The sequence below is a fragment of the Lissotriton vulgaris genome, chromosome 5, assembly GCF_964263255.1.
Source record: "Lissotriton vulgaris chromosome 5, aLisVul1.2, whole genome shotgun sequence".
Taxonomy (NCBI): Eukaryota; Metazoa; Chordata; class Amphibia; order Caudata; family Salamandridae; genus Lissotriton; species Lissotriton vulgaris.
In genome coordinates, this window is record NC_141693.1 from 143908213 (window position 1) to 143931741 (window position 23529).

The following is a 23529-nucleotide window of genomic DNA, read 5'->3' on the forward strand; positions in this document are numbered from 1 at the left end:
GATTTGTAAGGGTCCCTATACCTGATCTAAATCCAGTTTGTATTCACGGTATCAAGCTGTTTTTGTTGACCCATGCTTATAAATTTTGTAGTAAACATGATGCATATTGTTATACCTTCAATGTCAATAAGGGCAATAAGTCTGTAATTACTTGGTGAGGATAGACATCCATTTTTGTAAATGGGGTGGAAGATGTTACCTTTCCATGGTCTAGGAATGATGATTATATGAAAAAATAGCTCAAAAAGGGATAGCTAAATAGCAAACCTAGTAAGTGATGTCCTGCTTTAAAACCCCTTGCATGCTCCGGGCGGTCATCAGACGTCACGGTGGGCCGTCCGAATGTCACCCACTATTCAAATCGCCCCGCACAGCACGAACATGTGCGCCGCATGCAAGGGTTTAAGAGTGCATTGGGGAAACCATTCAAGCCTGCTTCCCCTTCTGACTTCAGCTTCTTTAGAATGTGTTTTAGTATTTTAATATTCACTATTGAAGGCACGTTGCTCATGTGGTTCTCTTGGTGCTCTGTTTCTACGGGGCACGGTTGGTTACCATAAGTTGCCTATACTTCCCTCAGTTCATGGGTCTCCCAGGTTTCTTGTTCTTCATCTTGCCAAAATTCTTTACTATTCGGTCGTTTTTCTGGACCATGACAGCTTGTTCCAGATTTCTTCTTGGTATTTTATTTTTGCTCTCCAGGATTCCTTATAGTTTTCTAATCTCACGGTACACAGTGGGAATTTTTCGACCTTCCCTTTTTTGCATCTGCTGTTAGTTTCCTCACTTCTCTTGATATTTGCATCTTTATCTTATGTAACCTGTTGGTATACCCGCTTTGCATTTTGCTCATTCCTTTGTTTTTTGTGGTGATCTAGCCGAGAATTTTGCCAGAAGTTTGGAAATTAGGTTTGCCCAGGCTTTTTTGTGTTGCCTTGTTTCAGATATTACATCATCTGGATTTCCTGTTGCTATTTTTACCTCTAATAGAGTTCCTGCATAACAATATACTTCGGACATTATCTTCCCTGTCCATGGTCTGCGCCATTTTAATCTTTTTAGATTATAGGTGACTGGAATGGATTTTAGATCATTTGTTGGATGCAGCTGGTGATACTTGCAGCCTATCCTTCGAATTTGTGGGAAAGGATCGCTCTCCGTGTGTGGACTGATTAGAAATTGACTCACCAGTTGCAAGGTTTCCTTCCTTATTAGCATGCAGTCAATAGTAGATCTTACTCTGCCACAAAGGCAGGTAATGGACGCTGGGGAGTCCCCCTTGGTATTGCCATTCAAGATCTTTAGGCCCACTTTTGCCAACTGCTTTTGTAGCTTAGTGCTGCAAAATGGAATACCCCAGATTATTCTGATCTGGCTTAAGTTTGTGTCAAAATCCCCAGAGATGATAAAGATCGATTGCCGGTATGAACTCCGTCAGGTCTTCATTAAATTGAACAAGATTACAATTTTTCCCCTCTTTCTTTGCTTTGCATGGATGAATGTAGACTTTTATCATAAGAATTGACTTTGTGGGGTAGTCTGTTTGTTTTATTATCTAGCCTAATTACTTGAATCCAGTTTATTCCACAATCAATCTATTCTTTCACCCTGTTAAATGTAATTGAGAAAAATGTGGCCGGGCCACCAAGGGGTGCTGGAAGCTGGAGATCTTCACAGCTGGGTTGTGATGTTCACGTGACAAACAATTGGTGTGGGTTCTAAGCAGCAGGTTTCCTGGATTATAAATATGTCAAACGTTTGGAAAAATGACAATGTATCTCCAACATGCAACAGGTTCTCGAGGGCGCGGGTGTTCTAGGTGCAGATATTAAAAAGATCCGGCTGTGTAGCTGAGGTATTGGTGTCAGGAACCAGTTGATATCTTGATTGTGGGGGGACCCACCATGATTTGTTTCCACTCTGAGATTTTGATAGTGCTGCAGATCCTGTCTCAATTGGTCATTGGTGCCTTGATGTTGCACTGTTGTAATATTTTGAATCTGGGCCAGATATGCTCCCAACGCCCCCCTCAAGACCGAATAACTTCCTGCTGCCGGGAGTGGCCTGTCAGGTGAATTCTTTGAAGCACAAAGAAACAATGGATCTGGATAGCAAGATTGATAGATCTTTTGTAATTCAATTCCCCACGATTGAAATTTATTTATGGCGAGATCTATGTTGTTACCATTGCCTCTGTTTTTTGTGTGAGGGTGTGGTTTGAATTCTGTTGGCAGTACTTCGGAGTTGATGTGTGCAAGCTCTCTTATTTCCTTTATCTCTAAAATGTCTCCTCTGTTTAAAATGTCAAATGAGCCTTTTGATATATAGGTGGGCATTAGCAGAAGTTTTGTACTCTGGTGTTCCCTGGTCAGCACTTGTGTCTTGGGATCTCTTTTATCCCAGAGTGAGCCTAGAATTGTGTCTGATGGAGCCCCTTTAACCATGTGTGTTGCCCCTGTGCTTAGGCCCAGGGTAGTGTCTCCGTACTGTGCAGGTGTGTCTTGATGTTCCTATTCCATTTCCTCCTGTTTGGATACTAATTAAGAGTAGTCCAGTTTTGCTGCTCCTGGCTTTCATGCATTTTTGGATGGTGAGGGCTCTGGAATGTTTTTCCTTCTTTTCACTTTGATACTGGCTGCTGTGTTTTCCGCTTGTGAGATGGATACCGCCTGATTGCAGACCAGGCATTGAGCAGGATCTTGGCCCTTGTGCTGCCCTGATTGTTGTTTTGGCCCACTGTGTTGTTTGCAAATAGAGTTGTGTGTGGTCACTTGTCCTTGGCTTTTCTCTCCTGGATTTTAAATTGGGGTGGTTTCTTCGCGCCCTGGTTCCTCCTTATCGCTCACTAATGCTCTGTATTGAGTAAATAGCTGAAAAATACTACTTTGCTGAGCCCCTCTGCTTTTTTGCCGGTTTCCTTTGCTATTTTCTTTCCCTTTTGGTTAGACCTGAGCCTTTACTTTCCTCTTTATTTGTCTCAGATGATTAGACTGGAGCTGATACTTCTGATCTTTCAAGATTTGCGCTCACCCTACCTCCATCAGCCGTTGGCCTGTGAGCTGATTCCCCTTCTCTGCAAGTCTTCAATGATGGGCTTGCGCAGAGTGTATTTAAAGCTGGTGGGGACGGTTGGTCCACAATTGGTTGTCCCTTAGTAGTTGGTTCTAGATATTTTAGGTCATGATCTTGGACCTGCATTCTTTCATGTGATCTGATTGATTTTCTTACTTTGTGCAAGATGTTATTCAAGATTGTTGGAATTGCCTGAAGTCTATCCCCTATGTTTGCACATTGGCATGGGGTTTGCTGGATGTACTTGTGGTTTTGGGCTCTGTCTATCAGATCATTTAATGCTTGTAATTTCTTATCAATGACCACAATGTGTACTGCCAAAATGTTAAGGGGGTCGATCTGTAGCACCTGCTTGTCTGCTTTATATCGAATTGCCAAAGACATTGCCTCCCTTGTGGACAAAAGTGCCCTGCAGGTACCTTGCAGTTCGCTACTTCAAATGGTTCTTCCACTGAGATTTCCGAACTGGGAAACGTCGCTCTTTCTTGTTCATTTGGAGCGGGGTTCAGAACTGCCTCCATCAGGAGCCTCTGATTGGACTCTAGGGGGGGCTTTGCCACAAACATAAATTTGTCCTTGGTTGGAGAGCTTCTGCTGCCAACCCAAATGGGTTCAGACTAACTATTGATTCCTTCTGCCGTAGTGCCACTTGCGGTGGAGAAATAGCAGTACAAGAGGGTTTTTGGTTCGATTTTCGTCAACACTGTGCAAGGTTAATGTTGGTTCTGTGAATTTAATCATTGGTTGAGCCCGAATTTCAGGGGCTTTAAGCAGGACATTTGAGGTAGTTGGAGCAGAACTTGGGTGGAGGAAATACCAGTTACTGAGAACCGAAACATTCAGGAATGAGAACAATTCTGATCAACCGTTTTGTGTACTTCTGCTTGTGTTGTGTGTATTTGTACTTGGCAGATTTGCTTCTGAGGAGCGAACATCATGCATATTTTACTTGTCGAGCTTTACTCTCCCTGATGCAGTTCCCGAGTTGGCTAATGCTGGAATCATTATATTTTCAGTGGCATTTTAATTCACTGTGTTTTTTTGGGTTAAACAGTCTGTTATTTTGTAGCTCTCTTTTGTATACACTGTTGAGATCTTACACATTTTGGATTTCTGTTTCGATCAAGAGGTTTCCAATTCTATTACTTCATCATCCTCCAGACATATTACCGAGCCCCGGTCTGGTATTTGTGTTCTTTTTGGTGCCTTTTTCTTGCCCTGACCTGGGTCCCGTCTCGTCCTAATGGACTGTGTTGTTGTCACTATGACTCCATTCAGACCCTTTTTCTTTGTAAGGTAGTACCATAGATGGAACTTTACTTGTCCGCTTCTGCAGTAGTGCCTTTCCAAACTTCGCTCCCTATGGGTTAAGTTCTTAGGTTCGTTTGATTCCTTGCTGATTTAAAGGACCCTCAGGTTCAGTTTCAGCCTTTCCCTGGCCTATCTGATTCAGCTTCTGGATTATCTGCCAAAGCTTTCTTGCCCAATCGTTGGAGAGGCGGGAGGATTTTTGTGGCGGCAATGTCGAGCCTAGTTCTAAATTTGGGTGTGGTTCAACCCTTCAGGCGTTGTTTGTTTTGTTCTGGTGCCGCCTTCTTCCTGCGAGTCTCCTGCTGCACCAGAGCCCTGGGCGCATCAATGATATGACCCACTCAGGGAGGCATAAGCACACCTGTTATTCCCTGCCACCTGCTCCCCCTGCACAGCAGCCCCTACTGCCTGTATCAGTCTCCCACTTGCAGTAAGTTGGTAGTCTATTTAATGTTAAATATGGGTGTGTCTTTTCATGACCTTTTTAGCTTCTTTACAGGACCGTGAATGATTTGCGAGCCACTTATTGCATGCCGGCATCTCTCTCTGTATCATGACCACTAGCTGCTGGTCCCGACGGCGAAGCCAACTGCTGTTTTCCTCGGAGTGGTATCTGAGGCCGATGTACAAGGTGGAGGATGGTGAAATCAGATGAGAATGATTGCCTTTTTGGTTGTGGCTGCTACAACGTGACTTTGGGTGCAGCGACTTGGCATGTGCGCAGTTTCTCAGGCGCTGTCTGAACTGGGTCGGCGGAGTGAGCTAAAGAATGATGATGGATTAAACCCAGATCAGTTGACTAGGGGTGAGTGCTTGCAATGTTCAACACTCCGTCTATCATCCCCTTTGGTTTTGCTTTGTTCGCCCTAAGTTGGCAAGGTATGCCCAGACGTGAGTCCCTTGCTCACTTTGCTACTGGATTCAAGCTAGCGTGGCTGATGAAGGCTGATTAGCCAGCAACCAGTCCCAGGATGCTTGTTTCTAGTCCAGGGAAGATATGGCTTGGCAGTTTGGGCTGGACTGTTCCCATGAAGCACAGGTTCAGACTGATTTGCATATGGCCATGTCTGAACTGGGGTGGCGCAGTGAGCTAAAGAATGATGATGGATTAAACCCAGATCAGTTGACTGGGGGTGAGTGCTTGCAATGTTCAACACTCCTCCGTCCATCATCCCCTTTGATTTTGCTTTGTTTGCCCAATGGTGGCAGGTTATGCCCAGACGTTAGTTCTGTGCTCTCGATGCCACTGGAGTCGAGCTATCCTGGCTGATGAGGGCTGAAAGCCCGAAACCGGTCCTAGGATGCTTGTTTCCAGTCCAGGGAGGACACGACCTGGCAGTTCGGGCTGGACAGTTCCCATGAGGCACATGGTCAGACTGATGTGCATATGGCTGGGACCAAACTGGAATGGCATGGTGAGCAAGAAAACGATGGATTTAGGCCCAGATCTCTGTACTGGGGTGAATGTATGACACTGTTCTGAATTCAGTCCATCAATTGTTGTTATTGCATTTGTCACCCCGGGTATGCTCAGACGTGAGTCCTGTGCTCTCCATGCCACTACTCCAGAAGTCACGCAATCACTGATGGAAAAACAGCTTACCAAAAAAACTATCTTAACTGGTCCTTGGCAACTGGTGATTGACAGTTTCAAATGGTTGGCGCAAACTCTCTTTGGATTCCAACCCCTTGGCAGATAAATGGAAATACAAATATTCCGCATTCTGAACCCTCAATTTGCATATTTGTGCCTTTAACATAGCTCTTATTCCTCAACATAGTTAGAACTTGAGATAGCCACCTATCTTAAGTGTTCTTATCTATAGCATACACCAAAACATCGTCTTTGAAACATACAACACCAGGTACATCTCTGAACAAGTTCTCCATCAAATGACAGAAAACTGTTAATATTAGAGCTGTATGCATGCTTTGAAACAGAAAGCCCCTGCAGCAGTTATAAAGAATGTCTAATGGTTTGATTCATGATGTAAAGCCAAATGATGATTGGCAGAAGCCATATCCTTGTAGAAAAAACTACTTGCTTCTCCCAAGATAGACCCGATTACAGTAATGTTGGGCTGAATACTCCTTCGAATTCCTTTGAAACTCCTGTGCCTATTAGAAAGAAATATGGCCTATTAACATATTATTTGTAAAATCCGGTCACAGCATCACATACCAATTTTCCACCCTCTTTTGTTCAGTTGTTCCACACACAAACAGACATCGCCTTCACTAACGCTCGACTCAACTTCTCCATGTAATTCACTGAGTTGACAACCTTGCTCATTCTATTCAGACTTGAATTGCAAACTTTAGAAAAATGTGTTACATTTATTACATATCCTCTATATGGCCCTTTAAATAGCCACAGTGATCTATTTCAGGCTTAGTGCAGTCTCCTTAGTCTCTATGTACTTCATTCAGTTTTCGGACCCTTTGTTCCTAACACTCTTTTTATAACACCTTTATTATACTCATTCCATCTATGGTATAAAGTGCGATAATGATCAGACAGCACAGCATTATTTTCTGTCTTCGTAGTCAGTATCTTCTCCGTCGTTTCTAAGCTCCAGTATCTGTCTCCCAGTATTTTCATTTGTTTATCAGCCACCAAACAGTCAACCAGGATTATCTCTCTCTGCATGTTATTTATCTATCTTTGCCTTATAGTGGCTTTTACAAATACTGTTTATCAGCCTGATTGTGTCTCGCCTTGGCCTTAGGTAGAGTTTCAACCATTTTCGGGTCTATGAACACCCCCCCCCTTCAATAAAGTTGAGCGATGTACATTTCAAGAGCACTCATTTCGTGCCCAAACACTGATAATACTCCTTTTGTCATTGATATGCCACGGATATATACCTTAAAGGCACTCCATTCTGTTCTGGTTTCATCATTCATAGCTTTATTTAATTTGAAGTATTGGCTAATCTGTGAACCTCTCATTTCTCTGAACTCCTTATCTTCCAGCACCTCAATCTTATATTTCCAGGTCAAGATTATACGGTCTAACGTGCCCCCACTCAAAACCAATCAGAATCTAAAGTTACTTTGGCTAATTGTTCAGCTTGAATCAGTGTTCCGACTAGGTGTTCAGTATATAGTATCAGATCTTGCCTAGAGTATAACCTAAACACCTGTGAATAGTGTGGATATCCCTGCTGTATTGGATGGGTCATTTTTCGAGCGAGCTGTGCTACTTGATGTAAGAATTTATTCTACTATATTGTATTATATCCACATGGTAATTTACTCAAAGAGGAAAAAAAGAAAGAAATAGTATAAACATCAATGCTGTGGGTCCTTTGTGCAGAACCGTGCTCGGTGATATCTTTTAAGTGATACACACTTAGGGTCCGTAGTTAAAGTAGACAATACTTCATTTTGAACCCTGTGAGAGTTGCAGTATCATCAAAACTTGAGGATAAAGGCGCCTGAGGAAGAAATGTGTTCACAATGATTTGAGGTCTCTTATTTTCCTTTACTGCATATGCAGATTACGCTTGTGTTAAAATAGGGTTTGTGGTTGGCTGAGTTATACACCCATGCCAGGTAGGAACCACCACTTTACTCAGGGTAGGCTAGATGCATACCAAAAGATAGCCTGTGCTCACCCTCTGGTAGCCTGGCACAGAGCAGTCAGGCTTATCTAAAGAGGCAATGTGTAAAGTATTTGTGCAACACACACACTCTGTAACAAAATGAATACAGCACAAAAGACTTCACACGGGTTTAAGAAAATAGAGAATATTTAGCTGACCAAAACGACAACAGTCCAATCATTTTCAGTCAGGATGTGAATTTTTAATGATAAAATCCAAAAACATTGCTTAGAAGTCACTAGCATTTAAAAGGTTACTTGAGGTTGAAAGGGACCGGTGGAAACCCAATGTTCAGGCTGACCATGATGAAGGGCAGGCTGGCTGCAGGGCCTGCTGAGATGGTACTGTGGATGGAGAACAGCGTCTACACTGAGGGCACGATGTGTTAATCTTTTCCATGCAGTCGAGTCTCTGCGTTTTTGTCGAGCACCACTGAGGTGAAGGCAATGCATAGTAGTCGAGCTGCCCAGAGCGGCTTCATCGGGCTGCTTAGTCTGTAGAACCAATGTTGTCGAACAGCGCCTGTGTCTAAGGGCGAGGCATCTGTTCTGATCGGCACAGTGGTGACGATGCGTCAGTTTTGTAGTAAAACAAATGGAGAGCCCACTACTGAAGCCCACTTAGAAGGCAGAGTCAAGCAGAATTGAGAGGAGGGTGAAGTAGAGACCCCTGTAGTCACACTTACATCAAGGTTCATCGCTCTCCTTGCTCCTCCTAGCTGTGTTCTCTCAGAGAGACTCACCTTGATGTCAGTGTGACTACAGGGGTCTCTACTTCACCCTCCTCGCATGGGTTGTGTAGTAATACCATAGAAAGTTTCTAGTAACCCCGTTGGTAGAGTGTGACACAGGTCCACCTACCCAGTGGTAATTTCACCCCAAAGGTTTTGGGAAGATAGGAGCCCAATCGTTCTTTCACCCTGAAAAATGCCACAGACCTTTTAGGCCATATAAGCAGAAACATGTTGACGACCTCCCAACATTACGGTGATGGGGTACTAATTTTCCTTCTTCACCACTTCTATTTTTAATATCTAGTAGTTATCACCTGAATAAATGTATTTATGGTAATTACATTGATTTTTAAACTATCACTATCACAAGTCTCCCGGTGTAGGCCCTCTCTCTATCAAACCAAGTTTTTAGAGTGAGGACTGCCGATGATGAAGCATGACGCCTGGTGGTGTGTGAGGACAGTCCTTCACTTTTCGTAGGATGCCAGGCATTCCATCTAACTCTTTATAAACTTTGGTCGTGTTTCACTCAGGGTAGCCTTTTTTGTGTACACGGTATGGAGGCCAGCTCTCCCTGAATACCCCGTGCTTCAAGTTCCCTCCCCTGGGAGTGACCAGGGATTTTTTGTTGCATAAGTAGTTTTAAATGCCAAGTCAAAGTGACCGTAAACTGCACACACAGGCACTGCAGTGGCAGGCCTGAGACAGGTTTGAAAGGGTACTGCTGTGCTGTAGCCCACTAGCATTGGATATATGGTATTCTACTTCACAAGGGATTTACCAGTACAACAAATATGTCAATCAGGTATACACCAGTGTCGTCATGTTTTAGGGAAGAAGCGCATGCACTTTAGCACTAATAAAGTGTTCAGAGTCCTGAGGCCTACAAAAAGAGTTCAGCAAAAAGAGGAGGAGGAAGGCAAAAAGTTTGGGGTGACCCTTCAGAGACTGCCATTTTCCAGCAGCTTGGAAGAGGACGTGAGAGCCCAGAGCAAATGGTACCAGGCAATATAACCAAGGAAACTTCCATGCTGTGCCTAAAGATGCGGCGGCTAGCAGGTATGCTCATAGAGACATGTGTATACCATCAAGTACACCTGAAATATAATGGGCACAGGCTGCTTGCACAGGTGACACCCTCCAAGGCTAAAATGAGGAGAAAAGTGCAATGGATCCAGTGTCAAAAGTTACGGCAGCCAGCCGGTCCGTTCAATGAGAAGCGCATCAGCATTGGATGGGTCATCTCTAGCCATCCCATATATTCCAATGTTCCAACCAGGCTGCCATCTCATCTGAGTCTTTCGAAGTACCTGTGGTGGGGAGTGTCAGAAAGGATCCATCCAGCATCCTGTTGGGTACACCATTGAAGTCTCCATTCCAGATAGCTGGGGTGGGAAACTCAGCACCCATCCATTGTTATACTGAAAGCAGAAAATCTCCCTGATAAGTATTAGGTACATAAATAGTAATCAAAGTAAGTGCCTTACCATCTAATCAGCCATGCACAAACTCAAAGCTACCATTAGGGTCTATATGTACTTTTTACTTGCCACACTTGGGGTCCTGTCTGATAGAGACATATGGCATGTAGAAAGTAGATATTCACAGATATTCAGTGCTATATAACAGACCCTTCCTTTTTATCTTTTTGTTTTTTTACATACCCCTCACCTTCTGACCTAGCTAAATGTACCTCCTGTAGGCATGCTACATCAAGACTTCTAGCTGCAGATTCCACACCTTTTGAATATTCGGCAGGCATCAGACTAGATCTGGAAACTTTTCATTAGTACCTCTGTGTGCCAGAAGGTGACTCGGACTGATGCCATTTCACTCTGGAAATGATATTCTGAGCGTATATAGGTGCCGCTCCTTCATGCTGATGTATGTTCCTTTCTTTCCGCACCACCAGACTTAGATCCAGAGCTCCCAATCATCTTTTTGAGACTCCCTTTACCTCTTCAAAATTGTAAAACAGTGTGCAAGGGAAATGTCCCCTACCATCGTCTCACATGGTCGTCCAGGCCCATATCAACACCTAAGGCTCTTTGCAGCCTCCACCCACTATCGGATAAGAGGTTAGTTAGCTCATGTAGCAGCCAGATTATCCCAGGGGTATGTTGCTATGCCACGGAACCCTGAGTCTGATGCCCCAAATTGGCCATTTTGACCAGCATATGCCCAAAGATGGTAAATTGTTAAGTTCATGCTGTACCAGCAGTGCAGAAATATTCTTGCAAAATGTATACAGCATTTTTTATGCTACCAATAAATTCTTGGGAATTGGAGCGTAACGTGACTTTGGAGTAACGTAGTCATCGCAATGTGATGTTACCCTTTTGATCCTGATTGCTGATAAATGTTTTTTTCTTCCAAATACTTTGTCTAAAACCTCTTTCTCCAAAGATCAGACTTTATAATTCAAAAGTTACCCAGTGAATCAATCAATATAGTTTGTCTTTGTTTAGAATAAAACGAGCATGGGAACCAAACAGGATGTAGGCATAACTGTAGGGGAGAGGTTTTAGATTGTTTCCTTTTGCTTCTTCCTTGAGATGTTTGCTCGTACAGTAGATAATTTGTGTGTAATGTGCATTTCTTTATCATCGATTTATTTGTATTTCTACAGGTTTTGCAAGCAATGGGTTACCCAACTGGTTTTGATGCAGATTTGGAATGTACAAGTTCTGATGAGAAATCAGATAATGAAGGCAAAAATGAAATTATATCTTCAAACTCAAGCAATAATACAGGGACTTGTTCAACAGATGGCTCCAATGCACTGGAGGTATTTCGTTTAAAACCTTTAAAAAATAACTTCAAATCAAGTGGTGCAGAGATTTTTATCTAATTGTTTTAGCATAGCATTGGCACTGTCCACCACCTGGATAAAAGCAATTTGCCCAGTTGGTGAATGGGAGTATTCCTGTAGGCAGGACCCACAAGCTTAGAGACTTAATGTACTGGTGAACTTTCCATGCTACAGATGGGCAGTCATGAGTGATACAATCCGTAGGCCTGTTGCAGCATATGTATTCTGTGGTGCAATGAATAGATGAAGCAACAGATTCCAGACCCAAGAGTCTGCCCACTAAATGTTTCTATCTCACTTGGTAGAACATACCATTCTTTTTTGGTTGGCCAACATTGGGCTTCTGCTCGACCTAAATACAATTAGGTTAGAGAGGTAAAATGGCACACGGTTATAAAAGGCTGTATATACAAGGCATAGTATATTAATTTAACTGGATTAGAGTAACACTGGTGCTGGTGAGATGCATTCTGTGAACTTGAAGTTCAGAGTTTCTTGTTTAATAATTTTGCTGTCTTTGCAGCATGGCCTTATTTTATCCTCCTACCTGTATCCTGTTGTAATAGACAGATATGGAGGAAGCCGCTTCTAGTGACAAGAGAAATTTCTGAGGCCGGAGTAACAGCTGAATTATTCCATTGATTCTTCAAAAGGCTCAGAAAGCATTCTTGTAAGTGTTAGTTACCCATGAACACAGGGATCAGTTATCACCTCAGGTGATGTCCAAGCTCCTGACCTTTTGAAAGGGAGAATGAAGAGAACCTACCCATGGACGTCACTTCATGGAAGGGATGGGATTCCACAGACCATGGGTACCTTAAAATCCCCAACATATGGGGAGGAGTAAAAAAGGACCAATTTAGTCTGGATACATTTTGTGTAATAAATAAGTTAGTAATATTAAGTGCAAATTACACCAAACATAAAAAAGGTTCAGCACTAGGGGTTCTGGTGCTGAGCCTGATGTGTGAAATCATTTGTTTATGCAGTGCTCTCTTTGGGTCCCACTATTGTATGTCAGTGGGGTTGAGATATGTAATTAGATTTTACCAGCGGAAATACATTTATATTCCACCGTCTTGTGTATTCTGATACCTTTTTTATTCGTAATTCAGAGTGTGAGAATACAACGTAAGATTCCTGACCTGGACAGAATGAGGACCTATTTAGTCTAAATGTAATGTAAAATTTTATTTATATCGCGCAGCAATCGCTCCAATGGAGCATCTAGGCGCTACCTCCGGCAAATTACCAGATGACAAAGTGACTCAGAGTTGGACCAAATACAAAGGCAAGCATCAAACTAGAGTTCTGGCCATGCTATCTTGCAGTTTAAATATCCAAGTTTTTAGTTCTTTACGGAACTCTGTTTCTTTATCTAGAGTTCTCAGGGCAGGAGGCAGAGTATTCCAAGCCTTTGCACCCAATACTGCCAGGGACTTTCCTCCACGGGTTTTTAAACGAAACCTAGGAACCACCAGAGTATTGGAATTTGATGATCGTAGGCTTCTGGTTGGGCAGTATCTCTTGAATTTTTTCTGTAGATATAGTGGTCCTGTTTTGTGCATTGCTCGAAATGTTATAATCAAAACCTTGAACAGGATCCTTTTTACAATAGGAAGCCAATGAAGAGTTTTTAATGCCCCTGAGGCTGACTATCTTTTTGGCCATTTTAGCACCAATCTGGCAGCAGCGCTTTGCACTAGCTGAAGCCTGTAAGTTACTTCTTTATTTGTGCCAGCATACAAACTGTTGCAATAATCTAAGCGCAACGTTACCAACGCTACTGCAACAGTTTTCCTCGCCTCCAAAGGGAGTATATCAAAGAATTTCCTCAGGCTTTTGATTAAGCCAAAGCACATTCCTGCCACTTTTATTGTCTGCTGCTTGAAGGCAAGATTGTAATCGTTTCTGGGAGGATCATGACGAGACCACCAGCTGCTAGACTAGGGTGGGCTTCATCTTATTAAAATACCTGGCCATTCAGTTAATGCCACAGTTTACATTATTTTAAAAACAAATTTAGATGAAAAGTTGAAGGTAATAATTTTTGGGCATTGATTCCATTGTCTATAATGGGAAGTATTGTAGTTGGTAAATGCATAGTTTTTCCATGAGTACTGTGTCCATTTCAGTGCCTTCCTTGTCTTCTCCCCAGAAGATGTTTAAATAAATAGATAACTTTTGTGGTGCACATGAATCTGCATATGATAGAAAAGAGCATGGAGTCTCCAAATTCCAAAGCTACTACAATGCAGCCAACTAAAATATGTAGTTTAACTACTGCCTGCTTGATGGAGAAGGCCTTAACAGCGTGATTCGCTTATGATAATATGAATGACCGGATTTTGCAATTCAGTAGAGTGATTTTGATCTGTCAGTATTGCAGATCCAATTTTAATGTATAAAACACTCCATAACAGCACAAATTCATATAAAAGTCCATAGATAAACAGTATTAATAGTCCAATAGTCTGATGAAACACAGGTCGATAGGTATGTGCAGAGCGGACACGTGTTTCGTCATGTTGATGACTTTTTCAAGGCTTAAAATTGTTATGAAGCTAGTTTGATCGTCTCGAATCGAGGATTTTGACATCAAAACCCGACTTACGTCTCAGAGGAGTGTACAATACGTCCAAGCCCTAAGAGCTCGAGACCTGGGTGGAACAAATATGAAATCTAATTTCGACCTCCGGTAAAGAATCTGGTGCTCGCTAGTGTCTGTGTTGCACCTCTTATTTTTTTTTTTTTGATAATCAAATTTTATTGAAGTTTTTGGTACAAGAAATTGTGTGTGTGTATATTGTTCCTTTTGGGGATTCCACACTCTCCATACATCGCAAAAACCCATTGCCGAGGCCCATCCTACGAGGCCCTTTGCGGAGGTCAACCGGTGTGCCGAAGGAGGGCCCGTCACGTCCCTTTAGGGCTGTAGGACAGCAATAAAGTCCCCCCCTCCCCCGATAACAGAGAGGCCTTGGGGCAGGGAGGAGACCACTTGCGTGAGTCGCCGAAGGGTGAATGACAAGAGCGCCGGGGGGACATAGGTGTAAAGGAGGTTCATGGGATTACCCTCCACCATCCCCGACACGGCCACAAACGTCCCTTGTGTGTCAGTGGCGACGTCGACTACAGTGAATGGGAGCCCCCGTCTCAGAAGGATGGCCAGCCCCCGGGAACCTCTGGCAAAGCCAGAGTGCCAGACCCGGTCAAACCCGTAGCGGGCCAGGAAGTGGCACTGGGAGCCCAGAAGGTGCGTCCCCTGGAGAAGCAGAGCATCAGGCATGCGTTGGGGGGCCGCTCGGAGCACTGCGGTACGTTTAATGCGGTCCAGGAGGCTATTCACATTCCAGGAGAGGATTTGGAGGGGCTTGTTATTAGTGTGGGTCATGTGTGAAGGTGAGGTCTGCCGTGAAGCAAGTGGACACGAAGGACCCCTTACAGTCAGGGGGAAGGCTGCGGCCGGGTCTAGGGCACCAGGGCATAGTTGATGGAGACAGGTGTGTGTGTGTGACAGCTGAAGAAGATAGTAGGACACATGACTACCAATGGGAACAGAACATGGCGGCCCTTGGGCGGCCAAAACAACAAACTCCTAAGAGACAACGGTCTCTCCCCCGCCCCTCTTCCCCCAACTCCCCCACCCTATACTTCAGAACGGGAAGAATCTGTCACCCTAACAAGTCACTAGCACCTCAAAGGGAGGCAAAAAGCTAAACTAAAATGGTTAGCAACCACAAGATTGGGACATGGCTGAGTCGGACCCCCCTCCAGGTGTTCGGATAAAATACTAACAGCAGATTAAATGAAAAGAGAATAAACGTGCATCTGTGGGGCTAATGTGTTCGAACTCCGGATTACATCAATGTCAATACCCCAACAGACCAGACTGGCGAGCGCAGTACGAGCTGGTTCACGGAGTCAAAGGCATGCTCGTTGATGATGAGCCCCTGGTTGGAGCCCCAGGTGCAGGTGGCAGCATCAATCATGACTCTGTGTCCACATCAGAGCCGCGGATCACAGTGCTCCCGGACAAGTCGGAGTCCGACCTGGCTCGTCTCAGAGTTTCACTGGGTCCGGGGACGCTGCCCAGGTCGATCAAGGAGGAGACCAAAGGCGGAGGAGCGGGCACCGTTTCTAGGTCCGGGCCGAAGATTGTTGGGTCCGTGCCTCCGGCGACTAGGAGCCACCACCCCGGCGACCGGCCGTCTTCCGGGATCCGGGCCTACGTCGCCTGGGCTTCGGCGTGGTCTGGTTCACTCGCTCCAGGGCTCTCTGGGAACGAGAAAGAGTCTCCTTCGGCCGGAGGGGCCGCTCCTCCGTGAGCCAGGTCCTTGCGGCTTGGGGAGAATCAAAGAAGAAGGTCTTGTTCTGAAAGATCACTTTAAGCAGGGCCGGGAAGAGGAGCCCGTAGCGAAAACCCAGCGCCCTACGTTTTTGCTTGAATTCGTCATATGAGCGGCGCTGCGATTGAACCTCCCTAGAGTAGTCCGGGAACACCATTATCCTGGATTCTTGGTAATGCAGCGGCCCCAGCTCCCTGGCCGCCCCTAGGATGGTCGCGGAAGTTTAGAACACGGAGGATGATGGGACGAGCAGGGGCACCAGTCGGCGGCTGTGGGGCAAGGGAGCGATGAGCTCGTTCCACCGTGAACCAGGGGGAGAGTTTCTCCTTGGGCATTCAGGAGCAGATCCAGGTCTCCATAAAGGCGGCGGTGCTGTCCTTCTCCACCCCAGGAGGTGTAGGTTGTTGCGGCGCGCCCTGTTTTCAGCATCCTCGGCCCGGCGGTGGAGCTCCAAGTTCTGCGACTGGAGACGAGCCATTTGAGACTTGAGGCTATTGACGTCATCTTCCACTGTGGACTCTGCTTCGGTGATACGTTCCGTGGCCTTGCGAAGGTCCTGGCGGATGAGGGCCACGTCGATCCGCAACTCCCCGATCTTGCTTTCAACTGACGCTTGTGACGCGTTGATCGCTTGAAGGATGGTCGAGAGGTCCCCTCTGACTGGGACGGGGCCGGACGCCGCCCCCCCACCGGGTCCCCGATCCGATTTTGCTAACTGCTCCATTGTTTGGGTTGTGAGGCCGGGGGCGCGGGGTTTGCCCATAGTTGCAGACAGCTAACCAACCCGAGCTAGGGAGGATGGGGTGTAGTTCACAGCAGCGCCCCAGCCACCCGATATGATGGCCGGTCTGCTCCCCAACACCCAGTCCGTCTATGACAAAGCCTTCCTAGCGGGCGCCCCCGGGGAGGGGGGGAGCGGGGGCACTCAATGCGTTGGTCGGTCTTCCTGGGGCCAGACTGCACCCTGATACCTCACACCAGGTACGATGGTGCTTCCAGACAGGCAGGTCACTGGGTCCGGCCGCTCCTAGGCTCAGCAGTGGGTACAGGGCACATTGCACACCTCCACGGGCACACTGCTCCGGGCAAGCCAAGGCTCGGCGGCCCTCCTCGGGGAGCCCACGTATGCCTCAGCTCCACGTGTCTCGTTCAGGGTGTCAAGATGCAGGCGCTCTCCGCCGCCCGGGAGGAGGATGGCTCACAGAGCCGCCACCCACGGCCTCCCGGTGGTGCCCAGTTCTCTACAGGGGTGGGCTCTTGGGGCACGGTCCATCCATGCCAGAGCCAAGGGATCGGAGGGCCGCCTCGGGGGGAGTACAGAGGCGGAATCAGCATGGGGGCCCAGGCTCCAGGGCAGATCTTGCAGGCCCAGACTCGCCCCCCGCTATTGTGGCACCTCCAGCCAGCGGGCCCCGTCCTCAGAGGATCAGCCTCGCCTCTGTGCAGCTCGACCTCCAGCCGGCAACCCTCACTGCCTCTCGACGTCTCTGCAGAGCCAGCCGCCGCCGTCCCCAGGCCGCCGGCCCTGCACAGGCGGCAGGGGGGTCGATGGTACCTCCGCTCAGGGGGATAAGGAGCCACAGGGCCGCCGCCCACAGGCCTCCCAATGGACCACAGTCCTCCACAGGGTTCTCAGAGTTCAGGCGGATAGCGGCAGGGCCAGCGGGCCGAAGGTGCAGCCTCTCGGGGTGTACCGGCGCGGCCAACAATAGTCCAGGGCCTCGAGGTGGAGAGCATGGGCCCAGCCGTCCCTTACCCCTAGGAGCTCCTCACTGGAGTGGCGTCTCTCTCGCAGGTCCGTAGTTCCACCTCACCTGCAGCACACAAAGTCCCCTCGCCTTCTTCGCCAGGCCAGCCGCCGCTGCGCCCTCGCCGCAGACCCGATCAGCCTCTTCAGGATGGACCCGGGCCCAGTGCCCCTCGTGAGCAGCCCAGGCCTCGGGGAGCGCAATCAACGTCCTTCCAACAACGGCCCCCGGCTCTCTCGGGAAGTGCAAGTCACCGTGGCAGCCAACGGCCCCTCCGCTTCTCTGCCCCAGCCGCGGGGGGGGGCCCCAGCACCACAGGGAGACGAGCGCCCGGGCTACGGCCCGCGCTACCTGGGGGCCTCCATTTTGGTGAAATCGGGTCTCTGGCGGCAAGGAGCAGAACAGGGAGAAGGGAGCTCCGGAGCGGCCCCCAAAGGACACCGGGGGACAGCGGACCGCACCAGGATCCGAACTCGGCAGGTAGATGTTAGGTAGATAGGCTGTTAGCGGTGGATGTCAGGCGGATGACAGAGATGGTCCAAGAGCACTCTCAGAGTGCGACCGCCATCTTGACGCCGCAGGCCATGCCCTGCACCTCTTAGTTTAAAGTGAAAAAAAGTTTCAAGAATCAACGTGGGCGTAAGCCAGACTATTGTCCAGCTGTTCAACTCTGACAGAATACTTCCACTGCCTGCGCCAGGCAGGTCTTTAATTACACTAGGCACTTCCCGGGTGGACTGGAGCCTTTAGAGGGCAGTTTTGAGGGCCCACGGCTGCTTCTGGTACCTCTGTCACTTACCCCAGCTCCTTGAGGTTAATTGGAGCCGGCACCAAAAGGCTTCAAAAGAGAGGGACTCAGAGATTGAGGGAGAGGGAAGGTAGAGGTAAAGCAAACAGAGAGGAAGAAGAGAGCAAAGGAGAAAGATAGAATGAATAGATTGATGGAAAAAGATTCCGCAAGGATTCGCACGGGACTGCTTTCAGCAGGGCTGATTTTGGTTCCTCAGTCCTCCAGCCCTGACCACTGTCGGAAATGCTCCATATTCCTCAGACTCCTAACACAGTCAACCTTGTGATAGAGGTGACTGGAATGATGCATACCATTTTTACGATGAGGACAATCTTTTTATGGACCTCCGAGGTGCCAAGGAATTAATACATCTCCAGACATGCGGCCAGTGGCTAGTACTTAGAACAACAAAACCAAAGTGCTCAAAACAGGCTGATGTTAAGAGCTGTGAAGTTAGGCTATCATTCCACCTTTCCCAGGATTAGAGGTTCATCGGTACTCAAAAGGCCAGACGGTATGACCAGGATGTTTTACATCAACAATGTAAGAGGAACAAGGTTTGGTCTTCTCTGAGCAGAAGCTCAAGACTGAGCTTTTTCAGCTGAACATTTACCAGAGGAAGACTATAAATGGGTGGAGTCATTTGGCAGATCCTCATGGTAATTCCATAGACGTGAATTGAACCATAAACTACTAGAAAACGTGTTTCAGTGGTGGGAAAACCAAGCCTATATCTGTTTGAAATCAACATTAACCAAAAACAACAGTTGTACACTATCTGATAGAGACATCTAGTCGCAGATTCCTTAACATAGAATTATCCCCAGGCGTCATACTGGATCCGGAAACATTTTTGCAGCACCTCTGCACGCCGGGGGACGACGCCACACAACCTCGCCCTGACGCCGTCCACGGACGTGATGTCAGCGAGGTCATATAAGTCCCTCCCGGCGCGTTGACGCCAGTTTCCTTCTTTTCCGCGTGCAACGCGAATCTAGAGTAAGCTGTTCCTCTGGTCTGTTTTCAGGCCCCTTCTGACGCTTTGCGTCTGGAACAGTCTGAGAGGCCTTAGGGCTGTAAGACATGTGCCTCCTGTTCACGGCAAATATCTGCGATGGACACACACCTTATCTGCATGTGGTGCCTGGGCGAGCACCACGACTCAATGGATTGCGATGCCTGCCAACAGCTCAAGCTGAAGTCCCGGCGGGAGCGTCGGATGAAGTTGCTTTCGGCTGGCCTGTCCCATTCTGTTTCGTTACGGCCCCCGGCCTCCTCTTCGGCTGCAGGTCGTGGTGGCAGAGGGCTCCGTTTGCGACGTCGATCGTTGTCTGGTTCCTGTGTGAATCGTTCGCCCATCCCTGGTAAGTCCTGGCGCCTGTTGCCAAGGTCATCGACGTCCCTTCCTCCTGTTGTAGGGGGAACTAGTTCCCCGACTTCTCCGGACGTGCGCCTCAAGAGTCTGCCCTCCCTTATCCGCCATTTCCTGCCTGGCGCGGGAGCGACTCGGACCCAAATGGTGGCTTATGACGCTGCCCTGCAGGGATCCCTTGGTCCCCTCCTCTCCCTGGGGCGTCCTCGGACCCTGCTGCCGGTGGGTTCGCCCCTGGCGCAGACTGAGCACTTTGCCCCAGGGGATGGAGGTATGGCGTCTTAAGGACGCGGCCCGGCTGGGGCCCCCTCTTAGGCCTATAGTACCTCTAACGTGTCACATAGTCCAGTGGGGCTCCCTGTGGTGTCGCAGGTGATCGCTGATAATCGCAGCTCGTCTCAGAGTCCCCCTCTGACCTCCGGACAGGCGGCTGACTTTTCAGAGGCCCAGCCGGCGCCAATCCGGCGCCGTAGACTTGCTTCCCGGCTCTGTTCCTTACTTTGGAGCCAGAGCCTGTTGTTGTTGAGGCCGAGTTGACGCCGGTCCGGCGCCGTAGACTTGCCTCCCCGGCTCCGTTCCTTACTTCGGAGCCGGAGCCTGTTGTGGTTGAGGCAAAGTCTGCTCCGGACGAGGCCCAGTTGGCGCGCCGCCGAGGACGCCCGGGCACCGCCTCGACGCCAGGTCGTCGACTCCTCTCTGGGAGGTGGGCGCCAGATCATCGACTCCTCTCTGGAGGCCTCTGGAGAAAGTTCTGCATCACCCCGACATCCGTCGACGCCAGATCCGTCCTTGCCTCTCTCTCCCTTGGAGTTCGTGGCTCCGGTGGACTCGCCGCCTCCTTAAGACCCACTTCAGGACCCTCATTCCTCCATGGGGCTTCCTCCCTTTGGATATTGGCAATCCCCTTGGAGTGGGCGGCTCAGCTTACAGCCCTCACCCACGGATGAGTTACTGTCCCCTCCCCGGAGGGCTGGTGTGGCCTTTGTGAGGGTGATTTCCATGGCCGCCCGCATTCTGCGTATGCAGCCCCCTACAGTTCCCCTGCCGGTTGACCCCCTGTTGGACGTTCTCCACCACGGTTCCGGGAATGTAGAGCTGCTTCTGCCTTTAGAAGCCTCCCTTTATGATGCCCTTCTGGGAACCTGGGCTCGGCCGTGTTGGGTCATCCGGTGGCTCGTTCCATCATGCACCGCCATGGCCCTGCCCCAAACGATCCGGTTTGCTGGTTTGTTCATCTGGATCTTCAGGGTCTCGCTCTGCAAGCTGCCTTTCCTTACTTGCCTCCGCTGTTGCTTCCTCCCTCCGAGGAGTCTTGATGGCTGGAGTCGTGGGGTCGTAATATTTTCGCCTCCACTAGCGCGGCTCTTCGCTCCCTCAATACAGTGTGTGTTGGCTCGGGCTACTTCTGCCCTTTGGGACTCTGTTGAGTCTCTTCAACCTCTGAGGGCACTCGTGCTGACCTCCCCCATCATATCTGTGATGGACCTGACCTGGCAGAATTTACTATCCGGTCGGCCCTGGATACTTCAGACTCCTTAGGCCGGGCTATGGCCAGTTCTGTTGCACTATGGCGCCATGCTCGGTTTCGGGATAGCGTCTTCCCGGAGAATATTTAGGAGCGCCTTGTTGACCTGCCTTTTGATGGGGTCATTTTGTTTAATACTGATGCCCCCACCATGCCCCCCCATATGCTTGTACTTGGCAGGTCTCAGATCATTCTACACTGGGGTGGTTATCCCTCCTTCCTTGTGCAACTTTCATTCAGCGTCCACAAGTTGGACTGTGTGTTTTTGGGCTGACAGTAAGTAAGCCGACTGTGGCGGTGTTCCACAGGTTGTTTGTGTCTTGACCTCTGACTGTATATTACCCTAATAGGTGTTCCCCTGTTTTTTGTATTTTTGGGGGGTGATATACCCCAGGTGGGGTACCTGTATGCTATTATATAGCTTTGCTCTGCGCCAGGCGGGCTTGAAGGTTCCTTTGGGCTCCGCTCTTCCCCTGATGTCATTATCTTACCGTTTAGGGCGGTTTTCCGTGTTGTGCCTTCTGGCACTGCTTCCCACAGGCCACAGGTTCCGCCCTACTTGCGCCTCGTGTGTGTTTCATACTCCTCTTTAAGTTTTTTTTATCCCTTGTTAGTAAATTATTCTTGAAAAATTGTCAGTTGGGATGTCTTTTCAGTGTTTTTCAACTGGCTTCTTCTGAGGCTACCAACCTGCCACCGGTGCATTAGGCGGGTTCCTGCTATAGCGCCCACAGCTGCGTTGGTCTCATGGCTCACCCTTTCTATAGATACCCGCATGTTGATGACCACTGGGTAGCCTTTTTTATTACACCTCTGTGTTTCTTCGCTTCTGCGAGGTCTGGTCCTCTATCCCTGTTTTTCAGGGAGCAGTTGGGTGCCGTGTGCTCAGGTTTGCAATCGCTCTACACAGCAGCGTTTCTCTTTTGCGTGTTTTATAGTAAACTTCTGTGCTTTTTCATGCTGCTTTGGCAACAAGGGTTCAAAGGGTTCTGCTCCCTGGGCTGAGCCTCCTCTTCTGAATGCTCTTCTTCTTGCGGGTATTGTCTGTCCTGTTCATGTACTAAACACTTCCTCTCTTTTTTGGGGGTGCTTTTCTCCTCACAGTCCGAGGTGGTGGTTCCAGAGATCTGAGGTTGTTCTCCAAAGCTCAGCGTGCATTTCTTCACGGTTCCTGTAGGCACCTTCGGTGCCTTGGATGACACACCTTTGAATGTGTCTCTTTTTCCTTCAGGTTTCCTTCTCATCTGTGTCTGCGGTGCCTGCGGTACTGTTCCTCTTCTGAGGGTCATCCCGGTTGCTGCGCCCTGCCTCTCTCTCCCTTTGGATGCGTTCGTCCCCTTGGCCTCCAGGTTGCCTTGTTGGGCAGTCCCTTTATCGTCTTAGCCACGCCACTTGCTTTGTCTCCGTAGCTGTCTGCTACATGCATTCTCCTCATTGTGGTCCGTCTCGGTGTGCTTCAGCGGGTTGCTGTCCGACATTGTCGCTGTCTTGTGACTGAGTATTGCACTTGGTGTGTCTTGTGCTTCATGCCTGCGCTTCTGGGACATTGCTCAGTCCCTGCCTCTTGTCCTTCGCTTCCTTGCTGCTGCCTTCCCACCCTCCCTTGTGTAGGTCCGCCAGGTAGGCTCTGGTTATGTCACATCCGTGGACGACGTCAGGTTGGGCCGTGAGATGCCGTCCTCCGGGGTTTAGAGGTGCTGCTGCAAAAAAAATTCCAGATCCAGTCTGACGCCTGGGGATAATTCTAAGTTAAGGAATCTACGGCTCGACAAAGTCTCTACCAGATACATCGTTACCGAAGGTAAGTAACTCGTACAGCAGGCATGTACTATCAGGGTTAGAGGGGGGGGGGGGTGGGTGGGGGGGGGGGATGTTTTTCAATAGCATGGTCAAGGACCATTGCCTATGCTTTTACACCTCTTAGGCCCTTCCTAACAGTGCTTCTGATGCAGAGAGAGCTTTGTTGCATAAATATGATAGCCCTGGTGTGCCCTAAACAAACTTAGTACACAGAGATGCTTCTCCTTTCAAAGGTTCCACATGCAAAGCTACCACCCGTAGCAGACCTATTATCATGATGAAAGGGTGCATCACAATCCAGTATCATTAAGCATCATTGTTCTTATCAGCCTGTCTCCAGAACGGAATAACAGAACTGTCAAGACAAAATGTATTAGTCCTGATTTCTTTCCACCAACAAGGTCTATAA

General features: G+C 48.1%; 1 protein-coding gene across 6 annotated transcripts in view; it reads left to right on the forward strand.

The window, feature by feature from the left end:
- STRBP (spermatid perinuclear RNA binding protein) overlaps positions 1-23529 on the forward strand; it is a 518214-nt gene that overhangs the window by 355259 nt on the left and 139426 nt on the right. For all 6 annotated transcript variants that reach the window (XM_086921075.1, XM_086921077.1, XM_086921076.1 and 3 more), the window contains one exon: positions 11354-11512. In XM_086921075.1, coding sequence (XP_086777201.1) covers positions 11354-11512 — 159 coding nt within the window. The remainder of the gene's footprint in view (positions 1-11353; positions 11513-23529) is intronic.